Source organism: Sciurus carolinensis, chromosome 2 (genome assembly GCF_902686445.1).
Source record: "Sciurus carolinensis chromosome 2, mSciCar1.2, whole genome shotgun sequence".
Classification (NCBI taxonomy): Eukaryota; Metazoa; Chordata; class Mammalia; order Rodentia; family Sciuridae; genus Sciurus; species Sciurus carolinensis.
Window position 1 is genome coordinate 101,408,821 of NC_062214.1, and position 26,214 is coordinate 101,435,034.

A 26,214-nucleotide genomic window follows, 5' to 3' on the forward strand; every position below is an offset into this window, starting at 1 on the left:
GAACCCTAAGAAATATTATAAAATGTCACCCAGATGCCAGTTTGAATAATGATTGTGATTATTATCACAGATCAGGTTTGAGTGATCTTGATGTTTATTAACGACAAAGACATTGCTGAGTTTTACTTGATATTTCTTTGTCAACATTTTTCAAGAAATTCTTATTTGATTGGTCTAGTCATAGGAAGTAACCATTCTCTTTTGGCAGCCCAAGCATGAACCTCTCAGCATCTTCTGTGACCTCATGGGTGTGGATTATGAGGAGATGTGTCATTGGCTCTGTCATCGGAAGCTGGCTACTGCCACAGAGACGTACATCAAGCCCATCTCCAAGCTGCAGGCCACAAATGCCCGTGATGCTTTGGCCAAGCACATCTATGCCAAGCTCTTTAACTGGATTGTAGATCATGTCAATCAGGCTCTGCATTCTGCTATTAAGCAGCACTCTTTTATTGGGGTGCTGGACATTTATGGGTAAGCATTTTGGCTTACTGATCTGTCAGAGAGCATTTCTTTGTGGAGAGTATTTAGTCACTCCAAGTGGGAATTTAATTTTGTCTCATAGTAGTGAGAAAAGGAAAACCCTGCCTATGCTGTGCTAAAATTCAACTAAAGTAACAACAAAAATTTAGCTCAACTTTAAAGCTAATTTAATAAAGTAATGGGTGAATAAATTGGTTTTCAGACTCTCATGTGATAAATTATTGCTGAATTTCTAAAAATCTAATTTCATATGCTAGTTTGTCTTTTGTGGATACCCTTTCTTAACTGTGAAAACCCATTTTGTATATTGTGCTTATTTTATACTTGATTTTTTCATTCTCTGGTTCAATTTTTCAGAAGAACCTATGAGGTTCCCTTTTGTGTATGCATGTACTACTATGAGTCTATAAATTGACAGGATCAATGGCTTTTTTTTATAATTCTGTTGTTCCTCTCTTGGAGATGAATGAGCCTCAAAAACTAATAGTTTTGAACACCTCCGCATGCTGGGAACTCTAAATAAAATTATCTGCCTCATAGCAGGTACTCATCTTTTGGGCATATCTTCCATGTTTCTGACTTATAAACATTCATTGTAATTGCTATGTCAAGAAAGTTGCACAATGTTGGGGAACTTCCTATTTCTTTCTTCCTGATGTGCACATTTTGAATATTTTTAAACTATTCCTTTTCTCCCTTTCCTGTTTTTGTTTTTGTTTTTGTTTTTTTTTTGGTATTGCAGATTCGAAACTTTTGAGATAAATAGTTTTGAGCAGTTTTGTATAAATTATGCAAATGAAAAACTACAGCAACAATTCAACATGGTAAGAATGTTCTTCTTTGAATAATATTCTGCTATAAATTTTTATTGAATTCCTAGTCTTTGTTTAAAGTCTGGTCCTGAAATGAGGTTTAGAACAGCTAAACAACTGGAATTGATGATTAATAATGATGCTACATTTGGAAAAATACTTGAAAGTCATCCTTTTTCTGAGAAGGATGAGAATTTGGGGCAAATAAATTGAGTGAGAGGAGAAGCAGTAGGTGTGTTAGTAACTTAGGGAATATAAAGGTTTGAACCTAGGGATATCCTTCAATTTGTCATTCTGAAATTAATTGTATGTGGAGTTATGATAGCCTTAATTCTTACTTTCTGTATCAGCAAAATGTCAGAACTAAACATCAAAATTTCACATATTCTTTTTTCAACAGTATAAGCCATTCACTGAGTCAATGGCAATGGAAATATTTTAAAGATGACTTGTGAAATAGTAATATCAAATATCCTGGAGGATTATCACCATTGAGGAAGATTTGAAGGCATTTAAAAATGAGGGGCATCAGATTATATAATTGTGAAGGGCATAGGCCCCAGAGGTGAACTGCTTGTTTTAGAATCCCACTCCTCTTTTATTATCCAGGAGACATTGGGCAAGTTAATTGACCTCCCTGGAACTTAGCTTCCTCATCTGTAAAGTGGAGATGATAATAGTTCCTCCCACATATGGTTTTATGAATTAAATTAGTTGGGATACATAAACTGCCCTTCACATGTCAGGCACAGTTCAAAGTACAAAAGTAGGGTGAAATATTAGTATTAATGAAAGAGGATATTAAAAATGAGCCACCAAGTACTGGGAGTATAGCTGAGTGGTAGAGTGTGTGTTTAACATGTGTGAGTTCAATCCCCAGCACAAAAAACAATAAAAAAGAAAAAATGAAAATTGAGAGCTCCCATAGGAATTGGTTGATAGAAGAAAGGGAGCCAAAAGGTAGGAAAGCTAGTCATCTTTTGAAAAGAGAGGTCAAGTAGTATGATGTGGTCCATAGTTGATAAAAAATAAAAGTTTAAACATATTATTTTAAATTAGAAAATTGATAAAAAAAAAAAAGAGGATCCAAAAATAGTAATATTGGGATGATAACAAAGCAGCAGTAGAGAGGGTGATGTATGTAAATTTAACCTCATCAGAAAGTTAACAGATAAGGTTTCAAATTGATAAATCATAAAGTAACTGATAAGTATATTCCTTAGAAATATGTAAGTAAACATCAGAAGAAATAGCTAAAAAAAAATTAAAAGTTCTTGACTGCTTTCTGTCTCTATTCACCTCTTACTCTTCTCTTTTCCATACCTGCCCACTATGTTACATCTTAGTTTTTCTCTGCATAGCTGCTCCACTCCCTCTTACTATCAGATGGCATATTCTCTCTTCTAGTTTGTATATATTATCTCCACCTCAAGATGTCTTCTTCTCCGTTCACTTCAAACTTCCTGTAAAGCCAACAGTGATTGGATGCTCTTCCCATCTTCTTAACTTGCTCACCTCCAACTCATCTTAGATTCTTTCAGCTTCTGCTCCCACTGCTAGTTGCCTAATTGTTTCCTTATTTTCCAATTCAGATACCTGAGAAAGTGAACTAATTAGCTCCATTCATTTTTTCCATCAGAGATCTCTAGCAATAGAGTGCCCTCATAAACCCATACTTGGTTTAGTGAACTGTGACCAGGAACATGGGGTTTCATAGTTAAGAACTTAGCCGCATAGGGCTGCTCCCTGAGCTGAGGCTATAGATGTGGTAAGTTGGCATAAGAAATACTGTGAGTGCTAGTAGGCTGTAATCCCAGTGGCTCACGAGGCTGAGGCAGGAGGATCTTGAGTTCAAAAGCCAGCCTCAGCAATTTAGTGAGGCCTTGAGCAACTCAGTGAAACCTTGTCTCTAAATAAAATATAAAAAAGGGCTGAGAGTGTGACTCAGTGGTAAAGCACCCCCTGGGTTTAATCCCTAGGAAGGAAGGAAATTAAATAAATAAATATTGTGAGCATATTTAGTGCTTGGAAGCATTCCTGTATTGACCAAGGATCTCTTGATATATTGAACCTCATTCCTACATTCCTTGAGAGTTGAGCTCTACCCACCTGCCCCTGGCTTCATGGAGTTTTCCAGATTGGATATAAAAATGTACATGAGAAATAAGCTCTATTTAAATCTTATAACAGTGTTTCTGATGTCATCATGGAGACTACATATAAACTAATGAAAATTTTAAAAAGACAGAGTTCATTGTTTTGGAAGATACTACTGTCATCAGTCAGGACACTGTTGACATATGGTGCCTTATTTGTTTTCTTATTAATCAAAAGAACAGAAGAAAATTGCTAATTAGCATGATAACTACTGATATGGATGACCTTTTTTGTTTTAACTAAGTCTTCTTACAGCTGCTTAAACTGCAAAGGAGCCAAGAGTGGCATTCCAATAAATATAGAATAAAGTGGGAAAGTTCCAGGTGCATGGAACTATATATAAGAAATCTCTGCGTCATCTGTTTCATAGGACTTGGTGTCTTAGAAAATACGTGTTGTATGGTCATAGCCACTGAAAGGTAGTCTTCCTAGAAAAATAACAAGATGCGTGAGAGAACCAAAAGAGACAAGTAAATAACAATAGAAATTCAGAAGAACAAGTAATGGTCATTAGCATCTATAGAGACAGAAAGTTGTGCATCAGCTGCACGGTTAGGGTGGCATTCTGAAGCAGGAACTGTGGGGAATTGCCCTTCCTATCTAGGACAGCTCTGCTCCCGTTCACCTTCAAAGCTCAGAACATAAGCCCTTCTTTAGGGAAACCTACCCTGACCATCCTGTAGCCAAACTAGATGAGGATTCTTGCCTCATAGTTCATATTACTTTCCTTTGTAGTATTTTTCCTTGTGATTATTTTCTTACTGTATTCATCCCACCAATTCACATGTATAGTGTCATTGTCTGTGTTATTAACCATATGCAGTGACTGATGCACATAGTATGTAGTCAGTACATATTTTTTGATTAAATGAGTGAACAGAGAGAAGCAGTGGTGTGGATTGTGACTGATGACTTTAGCAGAAACACCAATGGATTGGTAGTGCTTATGTAGCTGCTTGCAGTATTGGATAAAGAATTCAGTAAAGTGAGACATTGATTCCCAAAATGAGGAGAATAATCAAGGCAGATATAAAAAACAAACGTGTTCAGGAGTCTGGAGGGCATCCACTCTATATAGATGTTCAGTGCCAGCTAAGGCATTCCTGTGTCCTGTGCTGTTAGCGGTCCTATACAATTACTTAAGGAGCCAAAAGTACAAAGTGCAGTTTTAGAAATATACATAGTAAAAAATCACAAAGTCTGCTTATATTTACCAGCTTCTTAAAACATTTACAGGCCTAGATCTAATTGTTCACTAAGGATCTAATATAGCTGAGGTTTTGCTGTCTGTGGTTTTAATTTACTTTATCTGTGTGTAACTGGTGCTTCTCCCATGAGATTATTATTGCTAGTAGCCATGAACTATGTCCAGTATTCTTGGTGTCCTCTTAGTATTTTATAGAAACATTGTTTTTTTTACTACATTCTTTATGATAATGATCCAAAAACGACTGTATTTTTTCTTTTTCATTTCAGCATGTCTTCAAATTAGAACAAGAAGAATACATGAAAGAACAAATTCCATGGACACTTATAGATTTTTATGATAACCAACCTTGTATTAATCTTATAGAATCTAAACTGGGCATTCTAGACTTGCTGGATGAGGAATGCAAGGTAAGTATGATTTTTCTGGGGAGTTGAGATGGTCAAATAGATGCACCAAGGTCTGAAGGCAAGTGGGTTCAAGGCAGACATTTATTAGTGTATAGTGAAATGCCATTGTGGCAACAAGTGAGAGTCACTCAAGTCTTCATTCTGAAGGGACTCTAGACCCCAAAGATTCTAGTGACAAATGAAACTTTTTAGCTGATTATAAATTTATGTGGAAAATTGATATTAGATAATATTGCTCCCAATTTTCATGACTTTTCTTGTCAATTTGCTTATATTTAAAACTCTTTGTTCAGAGACAGAGTGTATTTAAAGAAATGCAAGAAACTGCACAAAATATATTTTGAATAGTAGTTCTAAATAACCATAATTTTTTGTCATCATCACTATTATGTATCTTTTATTAAGGAATTGCTATATATTAGGCTTAATGCAAGTACATTAAAGGAATTTTCTCATTGAATTTTCTCAGATGTAGGAGGTAAACTCTCATTACCATCAGAAAGCTATCTGGGAAATGTCAAGTTATTTATATAATGCCCAAAAGGATGAGAATATCAGCAGTGGTCTAGGTGGAGTTACTATTTAGGAAAATGATTTTCATTGGTAATACCTACAGCCTGAGACCACACTCTTGGTGATAACATTTGTTATTTAGGGCAACTATGATAAACTGTCTTTTTTAAAATGTAAGAAAATACATTGAAAAATGAAATATGTTAAAAGGATAATCCAATTGTGATTTTAGTCATTTTTTTTGTTCTTTTTAGATATTCATGACACTAAAGTTTATTTTGACATATTATACATAACATGGAATAAAAATTATTCTAATTAGGATCCTGTTCTTGTGGGTTGTACATGATGTGGAGTTTCACTGGTGGTATATTCATATATGAACATAGAAAAGTTATGTCTGATTCATTTACTGTTTTTCCTATGCCCATCCTCCCTCCCTTCTCTTCATTTCCCTTTGTGTAATCTACTGAACTTCTGTTCTTCCATCACCCTACCTTTGTTGTGTATTAGCATCTGCATATCAGAGAGAACATTCAACCTTGGTTTTGGGGGATTGGCTTATTTCACTTAACATGATAGTCTCTAGATCCATCCATTTGCTGGCAAAAGTCATAAAGTCATTCCTTTTTGTGGCTAATATTCCATTGGGTATATATATACCACATTTTCTTTATCCATTCTTCTGTTGAAGGGCATCTAGGTTGGTTCCATAACTTAGCTCTAAATAGCCATAATTTAAAAATTGACTAGTCATTCTTTTTTTTGTAATTTTTAAAATTGTAGATGGACAGTTTTTCTTTCCTTCCTCCCTCCCTTCCCTCCCTCCCTTCCTCCCTTCCTTCCTTCCTTCCTTCCTCCCTCCCTCCCTCCCTCCCTCCCTCCCTCACATGCCTCACATGTGCAAGACAAGCACTCTACCACTGAGCTACAACCCCAGCCCTAGTCATTCTTTATTATTGACATATATGATAGAGATGGAATTTAGCTTTAATATTTGATGTTAGAAAAAAATAGTACATCCCCACCTTTACTACTTACTAACTGAGTCATCTTAGGCAAATAACCTGTCACTTAATCTTTCTTTAGGCTATATGTAATAAGTTACAACTTATCATAGGTTGATCCTTGTAGGCCTCCAGATCTCTACAACATTAAGAAGGTATGTAATGAAAAAGTGCCAAATCTGACTTGATATTAAAACAAAATGCAAAGCAAAGCAAAGATGGTATCTTACTTTTTTTTTTTTTTTTTTTTTTTTATTGTGAACAAATGGGATACATGTTCTTTCACTGTTTGTACATAGAGTAAAGGTATACCATTTGTGTAATCATACGTTTACATAGGGTGATGTTGGTTGATTCATTCTGTTATTTTTTTCCCCTTCCCCCCACCCCTCCCATCCCTCTTTTCCCTCTATACAGTCCTTCCTTCCCCCATTCTTGCCCCCCTCCCTAACCCTCACTCTAACCCTAAAACTAACCCCTCCCACACCCCATTATGTATCATCATCCACTTATCAGCGAGATCATTCTTCCTTTGGTTTTTTGAGATTGGCTTATCTCACTTAGCATGATATTCTCCAATTTCGTCCATTTGCTTGCAAATGCCATAATTTTATCATTCTTTATGGCTGAGTAATATTCCATTGTATATATATGCCACAGTTTCTTTATCCATTCATCAACTGAAGGGCATCTAGGTTGGTTCCACAATCTGGCTATGGTGAATTGAGCAGCAATGAACATTGATGTGGCTGTATCTCTGTAGTATGCTGATTTTAAGTCCTTTGGGTATAGGCCAAGGAGTGGGATAGCTGGGTCAAATGGTAGTTCCATTCCAAGTTTTTTAAGGAATCTCCATACTGCCTTCCAGAGTGGTTGCACTAATTTGCAACCCCACCAGCAATGTATGAGTGTACCTTTTTCCCCACATCCTCGCCAACACCTGTTGTTGCTTGTGTTCTTGATAATCGCCATTCTGATTGGGGTGAGATGGAATCTTAGGGTGGTTTTGATTTGCATTTCTTTTATTACTAGAGATGTTGAACATTTTTCCATATGTTTGTTAATTGTTTGTAGGTCTTCTTCTGTGAAGTGTCTGTTCATTTCCTTAGACCATTTGTCGATTGGATTATTTGTAGTCTTGGTGTTGAGTTTTTTGAGTTCTTTATAGATTCTGGAGATTAGTGCTCTATCTGAAGTATGATTGGCAAAGATTTTCTCCCACTCTGTAGGCTCTTTCTTCACATTGCTGATAGTTTCCTTTGCTGAGAGAAAGCTTTTTAGTTTGAATCTATCCCAGTTGTTGATTCTTACTTTTATTTCTTGTGCTATGGGAGTCCTGTTGAGAAAGTCTGGTCCTAAGCCGACATGTTGAAGATCTGGACCTACATTTTCTTCTATAAGATGCAGGGTCTCTGGTCTGATTCCGAGGTCCTTAATCCATTTTGAGTTTAGTTTTGTGCACGGTGAGAGATATGGGTTTATTTTCATTTTGTTGCATATGGATTTCCAATTCTCCCAGCACCATTTGTTGAAGAGGCTATCTTTTCTCCATTGCATATTTTTGGCCCCTTTGTCTAGTATGAGGAAATTATATTTGTTTGGGTTTGTGTCCGTGTCTTCTATTCTGTACCATTGATCTACCTGTCTATTTTGGTACCAATACCATGCCGTTTTTGTTACTATTGCTTTGTAGTAAAGTTGAAGTTCAGGTATTGCAATACCCCCTGCTTCATTTTTCCTGCGAAGGATTGCTTTAGCAATTCTGGGTTTCTTATTCTTCCAGATGAATTTCATAATTGCTTGCTCTATTTCTGCAAGGTACATCATTGGGATTTTAATTGGAATTGCATTGAATCTGTATAGCACTTTTGGTAGTATGGCCATTTTGACAATATTAATTCTGCCTATCCAGGAACATGGGAGATCTTTCCATCTTCTAAGGTGTTCTTTAATTTCTTTCTTTAGTGTTCTGTAGTTCTCATTGTAGAGGTCTTTCACCTCTTTTGTGAGATTGATTCCCAAGTATTTTATTTTTTTTGAGGCTATTGTGAATGGAGTAGTTTTCCTAACTTCTCTTTCTGAAGATTCATCACTTATGTATAAAAATGCATTGGATTTATGAGCATTGATCTTGTATCCTGCTACTTTACTGAATTCACTTATGAGTTCTAAGAGTTTTCTGGTGGAATTTCCTGGTTCCTCTAAGTATATAATCATATCATCAGCAAATAGGGATAGTTTGAGTTCTTCTTTTCCAATTCGTATCCCTTTAATTTCTTTGGTCTGTCTAATTGCTCTGGCTAGAGTTTCAAGGACGATATTGAATAGGAGTGGTGAGAGAGGGCATCCCTGCCTTGTTCCAGATTTTAGGGGGAATGCTTTCAGTTTTTCACCATTAAGAATAATATTAGCCATGGGCTTAGCATAGATGGCCTTTACAATGTTAAGGAACGTTCCCACTATCCCTATTTTTTCTAGTGTTTTGAGCATGAAGGGGTGCTGTATTTTATCAAATGCTTTTTCTGCATCTATTGAAATAATCATGTGGTTCTTGACTTTAAGTCTGTTGATATGGTGAATTACATTTATTGATTTCCTGATGTTGAACCAACCTTGCATCCCTGGGATGAAACCCACTTGATCATGATGCACTATCTTTTTAATACATTTTTGTATGCGATTTGCTAAAATTTTGTTGAGAATTTTTACGTCGATGTTCATTAAGGAAATTGGTCTGAAATTTTCTTTCCTCGATGTGTCTCTGTCTGGTTTAGGTATCAGGGTGATATTGGCTTCGTAGAATGAGTTTGGGAGGGTTCCCTCCTCTTCTATTTCATGGAATACTTTGAAAAGTATTGGAATGAGCTTCTTTAAAGGTTTTGTAGAACTCGGCTGAGAAACCATCAGGTCCTGGACTTTTCTTTGTTGGTAGGCTTTTGATGACTTCTTCTATTTCATTACTTGAAATTGGTCTATTTAAATTGTGCATGTCCTCCTCGTTTAGTTTAGGCAATTCATAGGTCTCTAGAAACTTGTTGATATCTTCGAAATTTTCTATTTTGTTGGAATATAGATTTTCAAAATAGCTTCTAATTATGTTTTGTATTTCAGTCGTGTCTGTTGTGATACTTCCTTGTTCATTCCGAATTTTGGTGATTTGGGTTTTCTCTCGTCTTCTCTTTGTTAGTGTGGCTAAAGGTTTATCAATTTTGTTTATTTTTTCGAAGAACCAACTATTTATTTTGTCAATTTTTTGTATTGTTTCTTTCGTTTCAATTTCGTTGATTTCAGCTCTGAGTTTATTTCCTGTCTTCTACTACTTCTGGTGTTGGTCTGTTCTTCTTTTTCTAGGGCTTTGAGCTGTAGTGTTAGTTCATTTATTTTTTGAGTTTTACTTCTTTTATTAAATGCGCTCCATGAAATAAATCTTCCTCTAAGTACGGCTTTCATAGTGTCCCAGAGATTTTGATACGATGTTTCTTTGTTCTCGTTTACCTCTAAGAATTTTTTAATTTCCTTCCTAATATCTTCTGTTATCCATTCCTCATATAATAGCATATTGTTTAATCTCCAGGTGTTGGAGTAATTTCTGTTTTTTGCTCTTTCATTTATTTCTAGTTTCAATCCATTATGGTCTGATAAAATACAAGGAAGTGTCTCTATCTTCTTGTATTTGCTAACATTAGCTTTGTGGCATAATATATGGTCTATTTTAGAGAAGGATCCATGTGCTGCTGAGAAGAAAGTGTATTCACTCTTCGTTGGATGGTATATTCTATAAATGTCTGTTAAGTCTAAATTATTGATTGTGTTATTGAGATCTAAGGTTTCTTTATTCAATTTTTGTTTGGAAGATCTGTCCAGTGGAGAGAGAGGCGTGTTAAAATCACCTAGTATTATTGTATTGTGGTCTATTTGGTTTCTGAGATTGAGAAGGATTTGTTTGACATACATGGGTGAGCCACTGTTTGGGGCATAGATATTTATGATTGTTATGTCTTGCTGATTTATGGTTCCCTTAAGCATTATGAAATGTCCTTCTTTATCCCTTCTGATTAACTTTGGCTTGAAGTCCACTTTATCTGAAATGAGGATGGATACCCCAGCTTTTTTGCTGGGTCCATGTGCATGGTAAGTTTTTTCCCATCCTTTCACCTTTAGTCTTTGGGTATCTCTTTCTAAGAGATGAGTCTCTTGCAGGCAACATATTGTTGGATCTTTCTTTTTTATCCAATCTGCCAGTCTATGTCTTTTGATTGATGAATTCAGGCCGTTAATATTCAGGGTAATTATTGAGATATGATTTGTATTCCCGGTCATTTGACTCATTTTATTCATTTATTTGCTTATTTTTGACACGACTTGGTTCCTCTTTATTTGAGAGTTCCTTTAGGATATCTCCTCCCTTTGCTGATTTGCTTCTTTGTTTTTCATTTCTTCTTCATGGAATATTTTGCTGGGAATGTTCTGTAATGCTGGCTTTCTTTTTGTATATTCTTTTAGCTTTTGTTTATCATGGAAGGATTTTATTTCGTTGTCAAATCTGAAGGTAAGTTTTGCTGGGTATAAGATTCTTGGTTGGCATCCATTTTCTTTTAGGGCTTGAAAAATGTTATTCCAGGCCCTTCTAGCTTTTAGGGTCTGGATTGAAAAATCTGCTGATATCCGTATTGGCTTCCCCCTGAATGTAATTTGGTTCTTTTCTCTCACAGCCTTTAAGATTCTGTCTTTATTTTGTATGTTAGGTATTTTCATTATAATGTGCCTTGGTGTGGGTCTGTTGTAATTTTGTGTATTTGGAGTCCTGTAAGCCTCTTGAACTTGATTTTCCATTTCGTTCTTCAGATTTGGGAAATTTTCTGAAATTATCTCATTGAATAGGTTGTTCATTCCTTTGGTTTGTTTCTCTAAGCCTTCCTCAATCCCAATAATTCTCAAATTTGGCCTTTTCATGATATCCCATAGTTCTTGGAGATTCTGTTCATGATTTCTTACCATCTTCTCTGTTTGTTCGACTTTGTTTTCGAGGTTAAATATTTTGTCTTCAATATCTGAGGTTCTGTCTTCCAGGTGTTCTATCCTATTGGTTGTACTTTCTATGGAGTTCTTAATTTGGTTTATTGTTTCCTTCATTTCAAGGATTTCTGTTTGGTTTTTTTTCAATATCTCTAACTCTTTATTGAAATGGTCTTTTGCTTCCTGTATTTGCTCTTTTAACTGTCTATTGGTGCGTTCATTCAATGCCTGCATTTGCTCTTTCATTTCATCGTTTGCTTCCCTTATCATGTTGATTATGTACATTCTGAACTCCCTTTCTGACATTTCTTCTGCCATGCTGTCATTGGATTTTATTGATATAACATCCAGATTTGTTTGAGGCATTTTCTTCCCTTGTTTTCTCATATTGTTCAGGTATCAGTGGACTGCAGAGATGTTGCAGATTTCCTCTATTGACTTATAATGTCCCTGAAGATTGCTAGTGTATCCCCTCTTATCCTTCAGTAGCCTGAAGTCTTAGAGGAAGTTGATACTTCGGTGTTCCCCTAGGTAGCTGCCTCTCTAGGGGTGGTGGTCTTCAGGTGGGGTATATTCCCTGCTAGAGGGCAGAGGTGCCTCTACTTGTTGACCAATGGTCATCCAAAGGGGAGCTAGACTGCGGGCTAAGGCAATGCCTGTTTGGGCCTGTGTCTCTGGTTTTACTGTCTTTGTGGGAAAACCTCACTCTGCGGGGAAGACCCACCCGGTGGGGAGGTCTCACTAGTCCGTTCCCCTCCTAGAGGTTCTCCTCAGTCCACAACTACCGCCTGTGCAGGGCAGCCTTCCCAAGCAGCGTTTCCAGGGGCCTGGACCTACCTCCTGGGCTTGGGAGCCCTGCCCTTCGCAGACGAGTCTCCTTTGGTGGCCCCTCCTCAGAGAAGCTGCCCACAGTCCTGGAACCTTCGCTCCACCCCTCAGCTGGTCTCTGTGTAGCTCTTTCAAGAAAAGGTGCTTAGATCCCCGGCTCGGACCGTGCTTTGCACCTAATCACTTGGCTATGCGACCCCTCCTCTGAAGAGTCACTTGGAGCCTCGTACATATGCTCCAAGCCCCAGTGACCCGTCACTCGTCTCTTCCTCCAGGCAGGTGTTCTGTGTGGGCGCTTGGAGACCAAGCCACTCACTGCGCACCTCCACCTCCTCAGGACAGCCCCCTCCCCGTTGTTCAGGCAGTTGCTGAATCCAAATAGTTCGCCACCCAACTCTTTCTCTGGCAGCCCCCGGAGCCCTGGCAGATTGGTCCAAAAAACCAAAAAACCAAGCGGTGTGCTGCTCGGCCTCCTCTGCAAGGTCTCCCACTTTCCGAGCTCACTGTTCCAATGAGGGTAGATGTGTCTTGCTGCCTGGGCAGGGCAGCCTTCCCAGGGGCCCAGACCTACCTCCTGGGCCTGGGAGCCTCACCCTTCGTAGACGAGTCTCCTTAGGTTGTCCCTTCTCAGAGACGCTGCCTGAAGTCCTGGAACCTTCACTTCGCCCCTCAGTTTGTCTCTGTGTAGTTCATTCAAGAAAAGGTGCCTAGGTCCCTGGACTGGACCTTGCTATGCACCTAATCGCCTGGCTATGCGACCCGCCCTCTGAGCAGTCACTTGGAGCCTCGTACATATGCTCCAAGCCCCAGTGACCCGTCGCTCGTCTCTTCCTCCAGGTGTGGGCGCTTGGAGACCAAGGCACTCACTGCGTACCTCCACCTCCTCTGGGCAGCCCCCTCCCCGTTGCTCAGGCGGTTGCTGGATCCAAACAACTCGCCGCCCCACTCTTTCTCTGGCAGCCACTGGAGCCCTGGCAGATCGCTTCAAAACCAAGCAGTGTGTCGCACAACCTCCCTTGCAAAGTTCCCCGCTTTCCGAGTTCACTGCTCCAGCAGGGGAGGTGTGTCTTGCCGCCTGGGCAGGGGCAGCCTTTGCAGGCAACGTTCCCAGGGGCCCGGACCTCCCTCCTGGGCTTGAGAGCCTCACCCTTCGCAGACGAGTCTCCTTAGGTTAGAGAATCTGCCCGCGGTCCTGGAAACTTCAATCCGCCATTTTTCGCTCCGCTTCGTTGTCCGTTTTTACCGCTCCGGCAGGGGAGGGGCGACCCGCCGAGTCACTGTACTTCACAAAGTTCTCTGCGTTCCAGGGCTACTGCCCCTTCGGGGACGCCTCCCCTATGGGAGAAACTCCCCGGGCGGCTTTGAGTTGGTCCCAAGTCACTATCTCCTCTTTTGAATCTTGAGTCCTGGAGCAACATGAAATGCAGCCGCCCTCTAGTCCGCCATCTTGAACCTCTCTCCGGTATCTTACTTTTTACCCACCAAATGGGTGAGTTTAAATTTGATACCTTTCGTTTGATAATGTACTGTTGAAGAAGGATAAGAATTAACAAACATACTTAGGATGAAATTTGACAACAGTTATCAGAATAATAAATACATGTATCTTTTTACCCTGGAATGGAACTGCTTAGATTTCAACCTATGAATATACTTGTGAACGTCTCCAAGGTATCTACATATAAGAAGAAAACTGTGGCAGTTGTTATAATAACAAAAAACAAATAACAACCTAGTAACCTTAAGTAAAATAATATTTTATTAAGAAGAAAAAAATGCAAGGAATACATAGAATGAACCATTCATGTACATGACTTAAAAGAGATAATGAAGTTGGAGAAAACAGCAAGAGCCTACCCTCCATTTCATATTTTTCTCTTTGTAAATGTTACCTTTATTTAACATAAATTTAAAATTTTTCTTTTTTTTCTTTTTTTTAAATTATTATTGTATTCAAATGGGATATATGTTGTTTCTCTATTTGTAAAAATTTTTAAATACACACTACTATATCCATGATATTTTATCTTATAAAGTTTTTGTTGTTTTAAAAAGAGATTGAATAATTATTAATTAGTATAGGCAGGTTGTCACTCAGAGATGACTGGGTCACCTGTGGGAAGCACTTGGTCATGCTCTTCATTAGTAATTGTTTTGGGACCTATAAGAGAGAAATGTAGAAGAAATGAATTCCTAAACTGAATATAAAATATAGGTAAAGCCAAAAAGTGATCTCTTGGCAGCTGATGCAACAGAGGCATCTCAATATTTGGTTTGTTTTCTTTCTTTCTTTTTCTCCCTCAACGTAGATGCCTAAAGGTACAGATGACACTTGGGCCCAAAAATTGTACAACACACATTTGAACAAATGTGCGCTCTTTGAAAAGCCTCGCCTATCAAACAAAGCTTTCATTATCCAACATTTTGCTGACAAAGTAAGGAAGCTTGGTTATCTTTTTATTTTTGAATACATAAATGACGGGGAAAAAATCAATAGTTACGAAGTGTTATTTTTTTCTCTTTGCCGATGCTTGCATTCTTTGAGACCTTACAGGAAAAGCAGTCTTCAGTATTGGCTTGTTGGTTTTCTCCTCCTTTAACTCAAATGGAATTATATATGAAATAAATAGGGGTCTATAGTCTTCTGTCTATAAGTTGGAATTCCAGGAAACTCTGAAAACCAGCTTCCTGGGATCCCCTTCAGGGGTTGAGGAATTTCTGAGTTTACCTTAGTCCTGACTGGAAAACTTAAAACAAACATAAGTTCACCTAAGGGCTTTGTAGTACAGGATGTAAAGCTCCTTGAGTGATAGACTGTTCAAGTTGCTGGGGTTTTGAAAGAGAAATCTTCCATTCTCAAGGAGTCCCAGTTTACCAAATCATACAATATTTCCCCAGCTTCTCCCACTATCCATCATTAACTTTTCACCTCTTCCCCATCAAACAGCCATGTGTTCCTTTTAATCCTATCTCCTACTTTAATCTCATCTTTCCCAAGAGGAAACACTTCAGTAGGTGGTGGGCTAGCTTGGAAGGAGATGTACTGGGTCAGCCTGGGATGAACTTTCTTTGACCAGCATGGAGGAAAGAGGATCAATTTCTTACAAGTTTGCTTACCCATGAATTGAGAATATCATAGACCATAATCAGCACGTACTACCACTGTTCCCTACGAAAACAGTATTTGGGGAGTTGTACTGAAGAGTTAACAGCCTTAGCAGGAATAGTACCAGTATTTTAGAAAAAACTCATGATACCCCTTTGCTGAGAGCTAATCATGTAACCTGAGCTAGTACATATTTTTGTTATTGATTATATATTATCTATTCAAAAGTGCTATTAGTTAAGGAGATTTTTCTGTATATTTTCAGGTGGAATACCAGTGTGAAGGCTTTCTTGAAAAAAATAAAGACACTGTTTTTGAGGAACAAATTAAAGTTCTTAAGTCAAGCAAGGTAACCATAGACAGGCTTATTCTAATCAGTATATATTCACTAAGATGTTAATTATGCATTAGTTTTTATTGGTTTTTTGTTTGTTGTTTGGTTTGTGGTACTGGGATTGAGATTGAATCCAGGGGCACTCTACCACTGACCTATATTTCTATCCTCCAGCCCTTTTTATTTTTGTTTTCAGAAAGGATTTTGCTAAGTTGCCCAGACTGGCCTTAAACTTGTGATCTTCCTGCCTCAGCCTCCTGAGTCGCTGGGATTACAGGTGTGCATCACCATGCCCAGCTTTAAGCTTTAGCATTTTAACCATGAAAATGATTTTTCCAACAAAATCTGTTTTACTTACAGTTTTTAATTTACCAAATATATAACACTTATTGTGTGTCAGGTTTTGTTCTAAAAGCCTTGCAAATATTAACACATCTAATCTTTATAATGAGATGGTATAATCATTACTCTCATCTTACAGATGAGGTAACTGAGGTATAGGGACTACATGGCTAGTGAGTTTTCAAGTCACTTTAAGACCCGAGCTGACTTGCTCAGGGTCTGCTCTTAACCACTATGCCTTGTGGTCTTTCAGTTTTAAGTGAAATTATTGCCTCAACCATAGTCTTCTCTCTTGTGTGTTTTTGTGAGAGGCTATGAGAGAAAGTGGATTTTTTTTTTATGTCATTTGAAGGGGTATGCCAGAATTGTATCCTCATGTACTCCATGCAGATGGAGATTATCTCAGGATCATTAATAAATGCAATTCCAGGTGTGACTTTGAAATTATTTTTCTTAAGTATAGATACTAGAAACTCTGCCTTCCAGTGGGAAAAGAATATTCCAGATGGCAAAAACTAGGTTGATCCTACCTCCACCCTTTGATTTTAAATCTGTAAAGGATGAGGGAACCTCTCACATTCCTCCTACAGGGTGCAAACCAAGAAGCCAGTTACTTATTTGGGCAAATATTCATTTAATAAAGTAAAAATCTTCATATGAATTTGTCTAGATGACAAACTGGCATACTTTTTCTAGTTTATCCTAAAAGAATTCTTACTTCAGTGGAATTGCATATGAATATTCTAACTATTGTTTTGAAACTAAAATGTTTGCTTTCAGTTATTTTGATAATATACAGATCAGTTAAAGACCAAATCCCAGTTTTAACCCCCAGAAAATAATGAGTCAAAGAGTCTATAGAAAAAGACAATCTTTTCCTTAACCTAACAGGTACTGGGCATTAATGCTTTATACCTTACAGCATTGATGTGTAAGAAATTTTCATAATGCCAGTCCTTTAGTATTAAACAGTTGAAGATTTTTATCATTTTGATTTATGGACAGTGATATGAATCGTGAAGTTCTGTTGTTAATTCTTGGCCAAAGTAATTTAGCTTAAACAAAATATAGGTTCTCATTCTTGAGGCACCCATAAGCAGTTGTGTCTTCATTTTTACTTAATTTTCTGTTTGACTAGTGTGTCCTCAACCATCAGAAGGTAGCTCTGTGTTCTGGTGAGTCATCTGAAATGACTGCCAGTCTATGTAGCATTGCTACAGTTGAAGTGGGGACAGTGTGTGATTTACCTAACAAAGTTTGATGCCCTCCTTGCTCCCACTCTTTGCAGAAACCCAACTGTCAGGTATAATCTTCATAAATTCTCTGTACTGGATAGGAAGCAAGTATAACATAATGTTGCCTTGGAAGTAACAATTAATATTTGTGTTGTGTTTTGAATATAATTCTTTTTGTGGTAACACAGTGTGAAGTCTGTGATTGTTTTAGATATGTTTCACTTGAGATAGTAATTAGATAGCTAAGTAGACATGTCATATAGGAATTCGGAAATGAAATTGAGCATATAAGAGGTTAAGTCAGAGCAGGTGATAGAAATTTGGTAGGGTTTAGAAATATATGACATATTTTAGTTTTGGGGGGGGTCAAACCTTAGGGTACTCTATTACTTAGGTATACCCTCAATCCATTTTTTTATTTTTTATTTTGAGACAGATCTCACTAAGTTGCTCAGGCTTGCCTCAAATTTGCAATCCTCCTACCTTTGTCTCCCAAGTAGCTAGGATTATAGGTGTGCACCACTGTGCCCAGCCTCTATCTATATTTTTATAGCATTTATTTTACCTTTCGCTCATATTTTTTACTCCATCTCAGATGGTGATTATTTCCTGAATGTGATTCTGACTGGAGTTACCTAAGCAAGAGAGTTCCTACTTATTGAAAACATCCATAATATTTTGTCTATGAAGGCTTCCTTTCGAATATGGTTTTAGAGTGTAATTTTTTTAACTGTTTCTGTCCCAGTTTAAGATGCTACCAGAACTATTTCAAGATGATGAAAAAGCCATTAGTCCAACCTCAGCCACCTCTTCAGGACGAACACCCCTCACCCGCGCTCCTACAAAGGCCACCAAAGGCAGACCAGGCCAGATGGCCAAAGAGCACAAGAAAACAGTGGGGCATCAGGTGAGTTCAGGGAGCTTCTGCCAAGACACTTGTCCTTTGCTCACCTAAAGCCTCAGGTCTTCTTTCTTTAACTTCCTGGGTGGGATTCTCAGGTAAGGAGAGGCTGGATCTTCCACTGAGAGAACCAATAATACTGCCCACTCATACTTCTCTTTGCCAACTCTGCACCCATGCTTTCATGTCTGCCTTTACCCAAAATAATTTTCTCTATATTTGTCTTGATTATTTTAGTGCATGTCATCTCTCTCAGACCACTGCTGTCTTTGCCTCATTCTCTGGTTGCTTTGTTTCTGTATTTATACAGAGCAACAGTTAGCTCCTTCAGTACAAGAAAGTGCCCTCTCCTTCCTTTGATGGCTTATGACCTGTGGGGTGTGGGAAGTGTCACACAAATGCTTAGTGCCTAAGTGAGGGTAAAGGCTTTGTAAGGGAGGTTGAGCACTAGCCCGCATAGTATGTTTCCCTGTGTGTGAGACCCTGTGCCAGTGTTGATCAGAGCAGGGCCGGACATGAGTCCACAGCCTCTAGTCCTGATCCCACATCCCTAATGGTAACTCCTTTCTGGCCATCCTGCCCATTCTCTTTTAAGACATCTGCTGCTTTTTTCAGCATCCTACAGCAAAATTTCTACTTTCCAGTAAGAATATGACCTTCATATTCTTAAAGCAAAGATATATTGTGAGTCATATCACAAAGCTATGGAAACCTGTGTCATAAGGGGAGTGGGAGAAAGGTGTGAGAGTAGGGAAAGGTATATATTTAGCAGAGTAAGCATATGTTAGTAGAGTTTGGGCAAAATTTAACTAAAAGTCCTACCATTCTTATTTAATAGCAGCTCCCCTTCTCAGGATGGGTCAAATTCATAGGTGACAAAGTCATAAGCATTAGTGCCATAGGAAGAGAATTTTTATTGTTTTACATCATCTTCAACTTTTGAGGAAACTTTGATACCCCTTTCTGCCCTTTTTCGTGCAGTTCCGAAATTCCCTTCACCTGCTTATGGAGACCCTCAATGCCACTACTCCTCACTATGTGCGCTGTATTAAGCCTAATGACTTCAAGTTTCCATTCACGTAAGTATTTCTCAACTACTGAATAAACAAGTATTCCCACTACATGAGGATTACCAAGCCAACATAAGGGAAAAAAAAATTGGGTAGATCTTCATGTCTTGTAGAGGCAAACTACTAGTTAATATAATTTTTTCACTTTTTGTTCTCTTTTCAGAATGTGAGAATAAATTAGCAGTTAGTCATCTATTAGGGTTTTAAAAGTTGATGTCAACCAAGCATTTCTGGTTCCATATTATTTTTTTAATTTACCTTAGTTTAAAATCTTTCTGGGCATTTTGTTAATTTGGGTACTAGTTAAAACCAGAGCTAGAGAACTAGCTGGGAAAAGGCTGCTTTGGCAAAGGCTTACCTGCTACTTTTCACCTGTAAACCACCAGAGACTGTCTGCTTTTACCAACATCTTGTCCAACTTCAAATAGCATTTTTGACAAAGAACTCAAAAAGCTTATCCCCCAAAAAACCAAATAACCCAGTCAATAAATGGATAAAGGAACTAAACAGATACTTCTCAAAAGAAGAAATATATGTGAACAAATATGTGAAAAAAATGTTCAAAATCTCTAGCAATTAGAAATGCAAATTAAAACTACACTGAGATTTCATATCACTCCATTCATAATGGCAATGATCAAGAATATAAGTAACAATAAATGTTGCCAAGAACATGGGAAAAGTGGTACACTCATACATTGCTGATGGGACTGCAAATTGATACAACTACTCTAGAAAGCAATATGGAGATTCCTCAGAAAACTTGGAACGGACCCACCATTTGACTCAGTTATCCTACTCCTCAGCATATACCCAGAGGACTTAAAATCAGCACACTATAATGTTTATAGCAGCTCAGTTCACAATAACTTAGATATGGAACCAACCTAGGTGCCATCAACAGATGAATGGATAAAGAAATTGTGGTATATATGCACAATGGAATATTACTCAGCCATAAAGAAGAATGATTTATTATTACATTTACCAGTAAATGAATGGATCTGGAGACAAATGTGCTAAGTGAAATAAGCCAGTCCCTCAAAACCAAAGGTCCAGTGTTCTCTCTGATATGTGGATGCTAAGACACAATGGATTGGGGGGCGGTGAGGAGGCCTGTGTACATACATGAATATACCAAAGTGAATCTTAACATCATGTATAGCCATAAGAATGAGATCCTAATTAGAATAAGATATATTCCATGTTTGTACCAGTATGTCAGAATAGATTCTACTGTCATTTATAACTAAAAAGAACAAATAAAAACTTGGAAAAAATATGAGAGGAAAATCTTTCTGCAGACACCCCCCAAAAAAACCAAGAAATATTCCTCTAATTTTGAAACTAATACATGTACCTTGTAAAAACAATTTTCAGAAAATATAGAATAGTATAAAAAGAAATGAAAAAGCATTCATCATACCCAGAGAGATAACTGATATAAACTGGCATAGACCCTTCTTGACTAACCAACGTCCCTTCCTTCCTATTCTGCGTGTACGAGAGAGAGAGAGAGAGAGAGAGAGAGAGAGTCAGACAGACTGATTGACAGGAGAGAGAGAGAAAAATACTAGCAGAAGGGAGGATCTCATTCTGTAATTGTGGTTTTATCTCTGCTTTTTATACAATAGATAATGGACACTTTCCATGTTAGTAAAAGTCCACATCTCATTTTAATGGGTGCAGAGTATCCCATGGCAGAGATAATACCATATTTATTTTAATTATTCCCTACTGATGATTATTTAAGTGGTTTCAACAATGCTGCAAAAACATCTTATTCCTATAATTTTGTTCATTTGTCTGATTATCTCTTTAGGATAATATATTTCTAGAAGTAGAATTTGTGAATTTGTAGGTCAAATACCATGCTTATGATCTGATCATTACCCATTGTGTACATGTATTAAATATCACATTGTTCCATAAAGATACATTTAAGAAAAGATGAGGCACATATACTCAAGGTAATAACACCCACTCAGCAAATTATGAGTGCCTGTTTCTATACTTCCCTGCCAGTCCTATTGTCTGGAGAGTAGATCTGAAAGACTGCAGTCCTGTGCCCCTCATCACTAAGAAGCCCTCTCTGGAGGAAGTGGCAAGCAGGAAGCAATTTCCATGCCCTGAGCCATGACCTTGCATCAGCAACTCCATCTCCTGCTACCAACTGAACACCTGAGAAGACAGTGTAGGAGAAGTTGTGGATGGATCACTCAGAGCCTAGCTATGGGAGTAATAAGAGTTGTCATATGGTTAGAGGAGAACTTTCTGCTTCTTTTAGTGTCATTTTAATTTGAAGATTTAATTTGCCCAGAGTGAAATAATATAAACTGTAATACAAAATAAAAATATTTTCATTGATATAGACTCTATAAATGCTTAGTATGTATACAGTAAATAGCTTTTAAAACATCAGTAATTTTTTAAGAAAAGTAACTGGGCATATTTATAATTGGAGCATATTTAATGTGTTCTTTCTGTTAAAGAGATCTCTGGGCTGGCCAGTATTCATTCCAGGAGAACCCCATAGAGGGAGCTAAGAAACTCTGTGAATTAATCAGGTCAACCCATGTAACCCGAGTATGGACAATGCAGAGGAATTTTGTGTTCTTTCCTTTTTTTAGTATTCTCAATGCACTTTCTTATGAGTTTGTGGTTTAAACCGCAGGCAGTGTTTACAACTCTATTTTTATTGTTCATTTTCTCTCCCCTCTCCTGAAGTTTTCCAATTTGATCACAGCTTCAACTTTTGAATGCTTTCTTTTTTAATTTATCCACATGGTTCTTTACAAAAAATGTAAACCCTACCTACCCAGAGTGGCTACAGCTTGGTTCTTCATGCACTAATGACCTTTTTTTAAACACATAGGTTTGATGAGAAGAGGGCTGTGCAGCAACTGAGAGCATGTGGTGTCCTGGAAACCATCCGAATCAGTGCAGCAGGTTTCCCCTCACGGTGGGCGTGGCATTTTTCAAGTGTAAGGAATCCTAATGGGGGAAATGCCTAGTTCTTTAAATAAACTGTTGTAATTTTCTTTTTTAGGTGGACTTACCAAGAATTTTTCAGTCGCTACCGAGTCCTAATGAAGCAAAAAGATGTGCTAGGTGATAGAAAGCAAACATGCAAGAATGTGTTAGAGAAACTGATACTGGTGAGAAAGATTTTCACTTACCTTTTTCTGAACAAAAGCCTTGTGGTTCTCATTTGTGAAAGCTCTGGGAACTTCCATATAAAATATCATTCATTCAAATTATTTAGGGGTGGTTGGGTAGAGGGGCACACTCTCTTGGAGGTTGAGGCTCACTCATGCTAGAACTAGTAAGGAGGAGAATGGTTCACTATCAGGAAATAAAATTGTTAAGACCTGAACCCAGCCTTGAGACATATTCCTTTTAGAGAGTGTGATCTTTATCAGTAAAAGTTTATGCAGTACCTACTTATGGAAGACTCCAGAACAGATGATGTATAATTAAGAAAAAATGATTCTTAATGGGTGTAGTGGTGCATGCCTATAGTCCCAACCACTCAGGTTGTAGTGAGGGGATCTCTTGAACCTGGGAGTTTGAGGCCAACCTAGGTAACATAGTGAGACTCTGTCTCAAAAACAAAAACAAAAAATGAGTCTAGTTCTCAAGTAATAGTCTATCTTGGCAAGTAATGTATTTTAAAGATAAATATACTGTACTTCAGTGTCTATATCAAATATTTAGTGAGTAGGACAAGAAATCAGAGGAAGGTAAAGTCACATCCAGCTAGAGGAAGGAGGAACAGTTTCATGAAAAAAGTGTATTTTGAGTCAGGCCCTGAAGAATGGGTAAGACTGTATAAAAATAGAGAAAGAATATTCCAAGAAGGAACATGGTGTGAAAAAGTAAAAAAGCATAGGGTTTGCTCAGAAAACAGTAGTGTTTTACAGTGTAATATTTGTGAGTGGTACTGTAGAGCAATGGTTAGAAAATATAGGTTGACATTATAGAGAATCAGTCATGACAGGCTAAGGAGTTCTCAAATTTTATTGGGCATTAGTATCACCTGGGTTTGCCAAACAGATCTCTAAGCCCTACTCCCAGAATTTCTGGGGCAATTATCAGGGAATAATTTGCCCAGTAATTTGCATTTCTAAAAAATTCCCAGGTAATGCTAATGCTCTTTGAGGAGAACTTCACTTTGAGAATTACTGATCTACTGATCTAGGCCTTAAAGATTTAAGATTCATGAAAAATTTAAATTTTTTTTTCTTGGGTGGTAGTGCAGGGGATTGAACCCAGGGCCTTATGCATTGCTAGACAAGCTCTATACCAACTGAGCTTATCCCCAGGCCCCTAAAAAACTTATTTTTACTGTTTGAAACTACTCTGAAGGGATTACTTCACTTCAAGGTAATCAGTCATACTATTAACCAAAGGTAATTTCCTTTGGTAATGATTTTATTTTTCTTTGAAAGAACTGTAGGCCCCTTTCTTAGTCATGTTTAAAAAAATCTAGTGTTTGTTTGAGTTTGGTCCATCTCCTTTCAAACCTGAGTTCAGATGAGATTGAGGAACAGAAAGATGAGGCATTCTTACTCCTGTCTTCCTAGCCTGGTTCAGGGCCTTGCAGGGAGTAGGCAGAGGAGCCTGCAAGATGAGGCAGAACTGAATCTTGAGGTGGGACAGGGGTGTTAGGAGAGGACCGTTTTTTAGCTATGACTCCTTTGTAAATTCAATGAATAATTTGATTTTTTTTAGATACACTTAGAGGTTTCTGATTTTTAGGTTTCGTGTACAAGATAGGATATATCTGCTTACGTTGAAAAGGGTTTTCCTGTTTTTTCCTTAGACTTTCAGGTCACAGTGGTAATTATTATACGTGCATTTTATTCTTCTTTTGATATGAGAGTGATTAATAATTTACATGTTTCTAGATATGGTGAATCACCAAAAATAGTATGCATAAACTCAGAAGTTTGTTTTTGTAAAGACAGATGTCATTGAGCAAAGTAAATAATTATATTTGGGGGGAAGGAGTTTGAAATTTATAGAAGGATTTTAAACACAAAGTTTTTTGTTATTGTCTTTGTTCTAGAAACTATACTGTTGATGCAGCCAAGAGATAATTGTTTAGAAACTTAACTCTTAATATGAATACCCATGGATTTTTGTGGGTTTTTTTTCAATTTTATTTCATATGATTTTCTTTCTGCCTTATTCTTCACACTGGTGTTTTTGTCCCTTCAGCTTGCTCATGGAATATACAGCCTGATGTAATGCTTACAACCTGGGTCACTCTGAGGGAGTGTCAACATCTCCATTTCCTTGAGATGTTTAAAATACAAACCAGAAAATAATAGCTGCCTATAACCCACAACCAAGTTTTGGGCCTCAGATAAAAATTCCAGGTAGAATAATTCTGGAAAATAACTCTTAAACTACAGTTTTCCTTAAAATCCCTTCTATTTGCTCAACTTGCATAGGATCAAAAATCTGGCTCCATTAGTTAATTGTGATGTAGCCTAAGTTTTAGCTAATAGATTCATCCTTTTACTGATTCTGCTTCTAGACATATTTTTCTTTTAAATTTCCTTTATATGGTCATTATTTCTGAATTTACAATTTCTTCCTAAAATAGGACAAGGACAAATACCAGTTTGGTAAGACAAAGATCTTTTTCCGTGCTGGTCAAGTGGCCTATCTGGAAAAATTGAGGGCAGACAAACTGAGGGCTGCCTGCATTCGGATCCAGAAGACCATCCGAGGTTGGCTGTTAAGGAAGAAGTACCTACGCATGCGTAAAGCAGCCATCACTGTGCAGAGATATGTGCGGGGCTACCAGGCTCGATGGTAGGTCTCCAGAGGACCTATACATTCTGACTCACAGGTTCCTAAGATTCAGGTGTCCACCTAATTCATTGTCCAATCTAGGACAGGTTCAAGTAGTTACCCTACCTAAGAAGTCAGCATCTCACCCCTTCTTAGTTTTAAGGAATAACAACTCATAAGACCATTAAATATAATAAAATTTCACTTAGCCTTATGGATGATTCTGATTCATCCTCAAATTTTTTAAATTATAAGTAAATATGGGATTACCATGTACACTGGTCTACTTTGTGAAGAGCACATAGACTATGTTTATGAGCCCTGTCCTAGAAAGAATTACGAACTTTATTCTTTTTTATTGTAAAACTGTGGCAGTATGGGGTGTCCCCCTTTTCAGGATTAGGAAAGACTCAGGTGAGAAGATTAATGATAATGAATGTTCAGATTAGATAATGAATGAATTCTCTTTTGGACACTACAAATTGCTATACAAATTAAAGCAAATATAAATGTTTATTTATCATGCACATTATTAGAATAATGTAATTGAGGTACTACTCATTGTGACCAAGACATTGATATGGATTTTTGCATTTTTCTGATTACTGATAATGTACTACTATGTTCTTTGGCCAGCTATGCTAAATTTCTGCGCAGAACCAAGGCAGCAATCATCATTCAGAAATACTGGCGCATGTACGTGGTCCGCAGGAGGTACAAGATTAAACAAGCTGCCACTATTGTTCTTCAATCTTATCTGCGAGGATACTTGGCCAGAAATAGGTATCACAAGGTGAGACATTATTTTCAAATTTGTTTATTCATTCCATTAACATTAATCAATTTCCATATCTGTACATAATGCCACAGGGGCTGCTAGGACATAGAAGCCATGTGGAGAAAACTAACAATTGTAATGTGTTTTAAAATATTAAATAAGTACATATTAACATGATGAAAAAATTTTATCTCCTACCCCCCACTTGTC

General features: G+C 37.6%; 1 protein-coding gene across 4 annotated transcripts in view; it reads left to right on the plus strand.

Annotated features, from left to right (window-relative positions):
* Positions 1 to 26,214, plus strand: part of Myo5a (myosin VA) — a 212,659-nt gene that overhangs the window by 115,074 nt on the left and 71,371 nt on the right. For all 4 annotated transcript variants that reach the window (XM_047538820.1, XM_047538823.1, XM_047538822.1 and 1 more), the window contains exons 10-20: positions 209 to 474; positions 1,226 to 1,307; positions 4,929 to 5,069; positions 14,743 to 14,868; positions 15,805 to 15,888; positions 18,196 to 18,357; positions 19,333 to 19,430; positions 22,297 to 22,383; positions 22,471 to 22,579; positions 25,036 to 25,247; positions 25,863 to 26,019. In XM_047538820.1, coding sequence (XP_047394776.1) covers positions 209 to 474; positions 1,226 to 1,307; positions 4,929 to 5,069; positions 14,743 to 14,868; positions 15,805 to 15,888; positions 18,196 to 18,357; positions 19,333 to 19,430; positions 22,297 to 22,383; positions 22,471 to 22,579; positions 25,036 to 25,247; positions 25,863 to 26,019 — 1,524 coding nt within the window. The remainder of the gene's footprint in view (positions 1 to 208; positions 475 to 1,225; positions 1,308 to 4,928; positions 5,070 to 14,742; positions 14,869 to 15,804; positions 15,889 to 18,195; positions 18,358 to 19,332; positions 19,431 to 22,296; positions 22,384 to 22,470; positions 22,580 to 25,035; positions 25,248 to 25,862; positions 26,020 to 26,214) is intronic.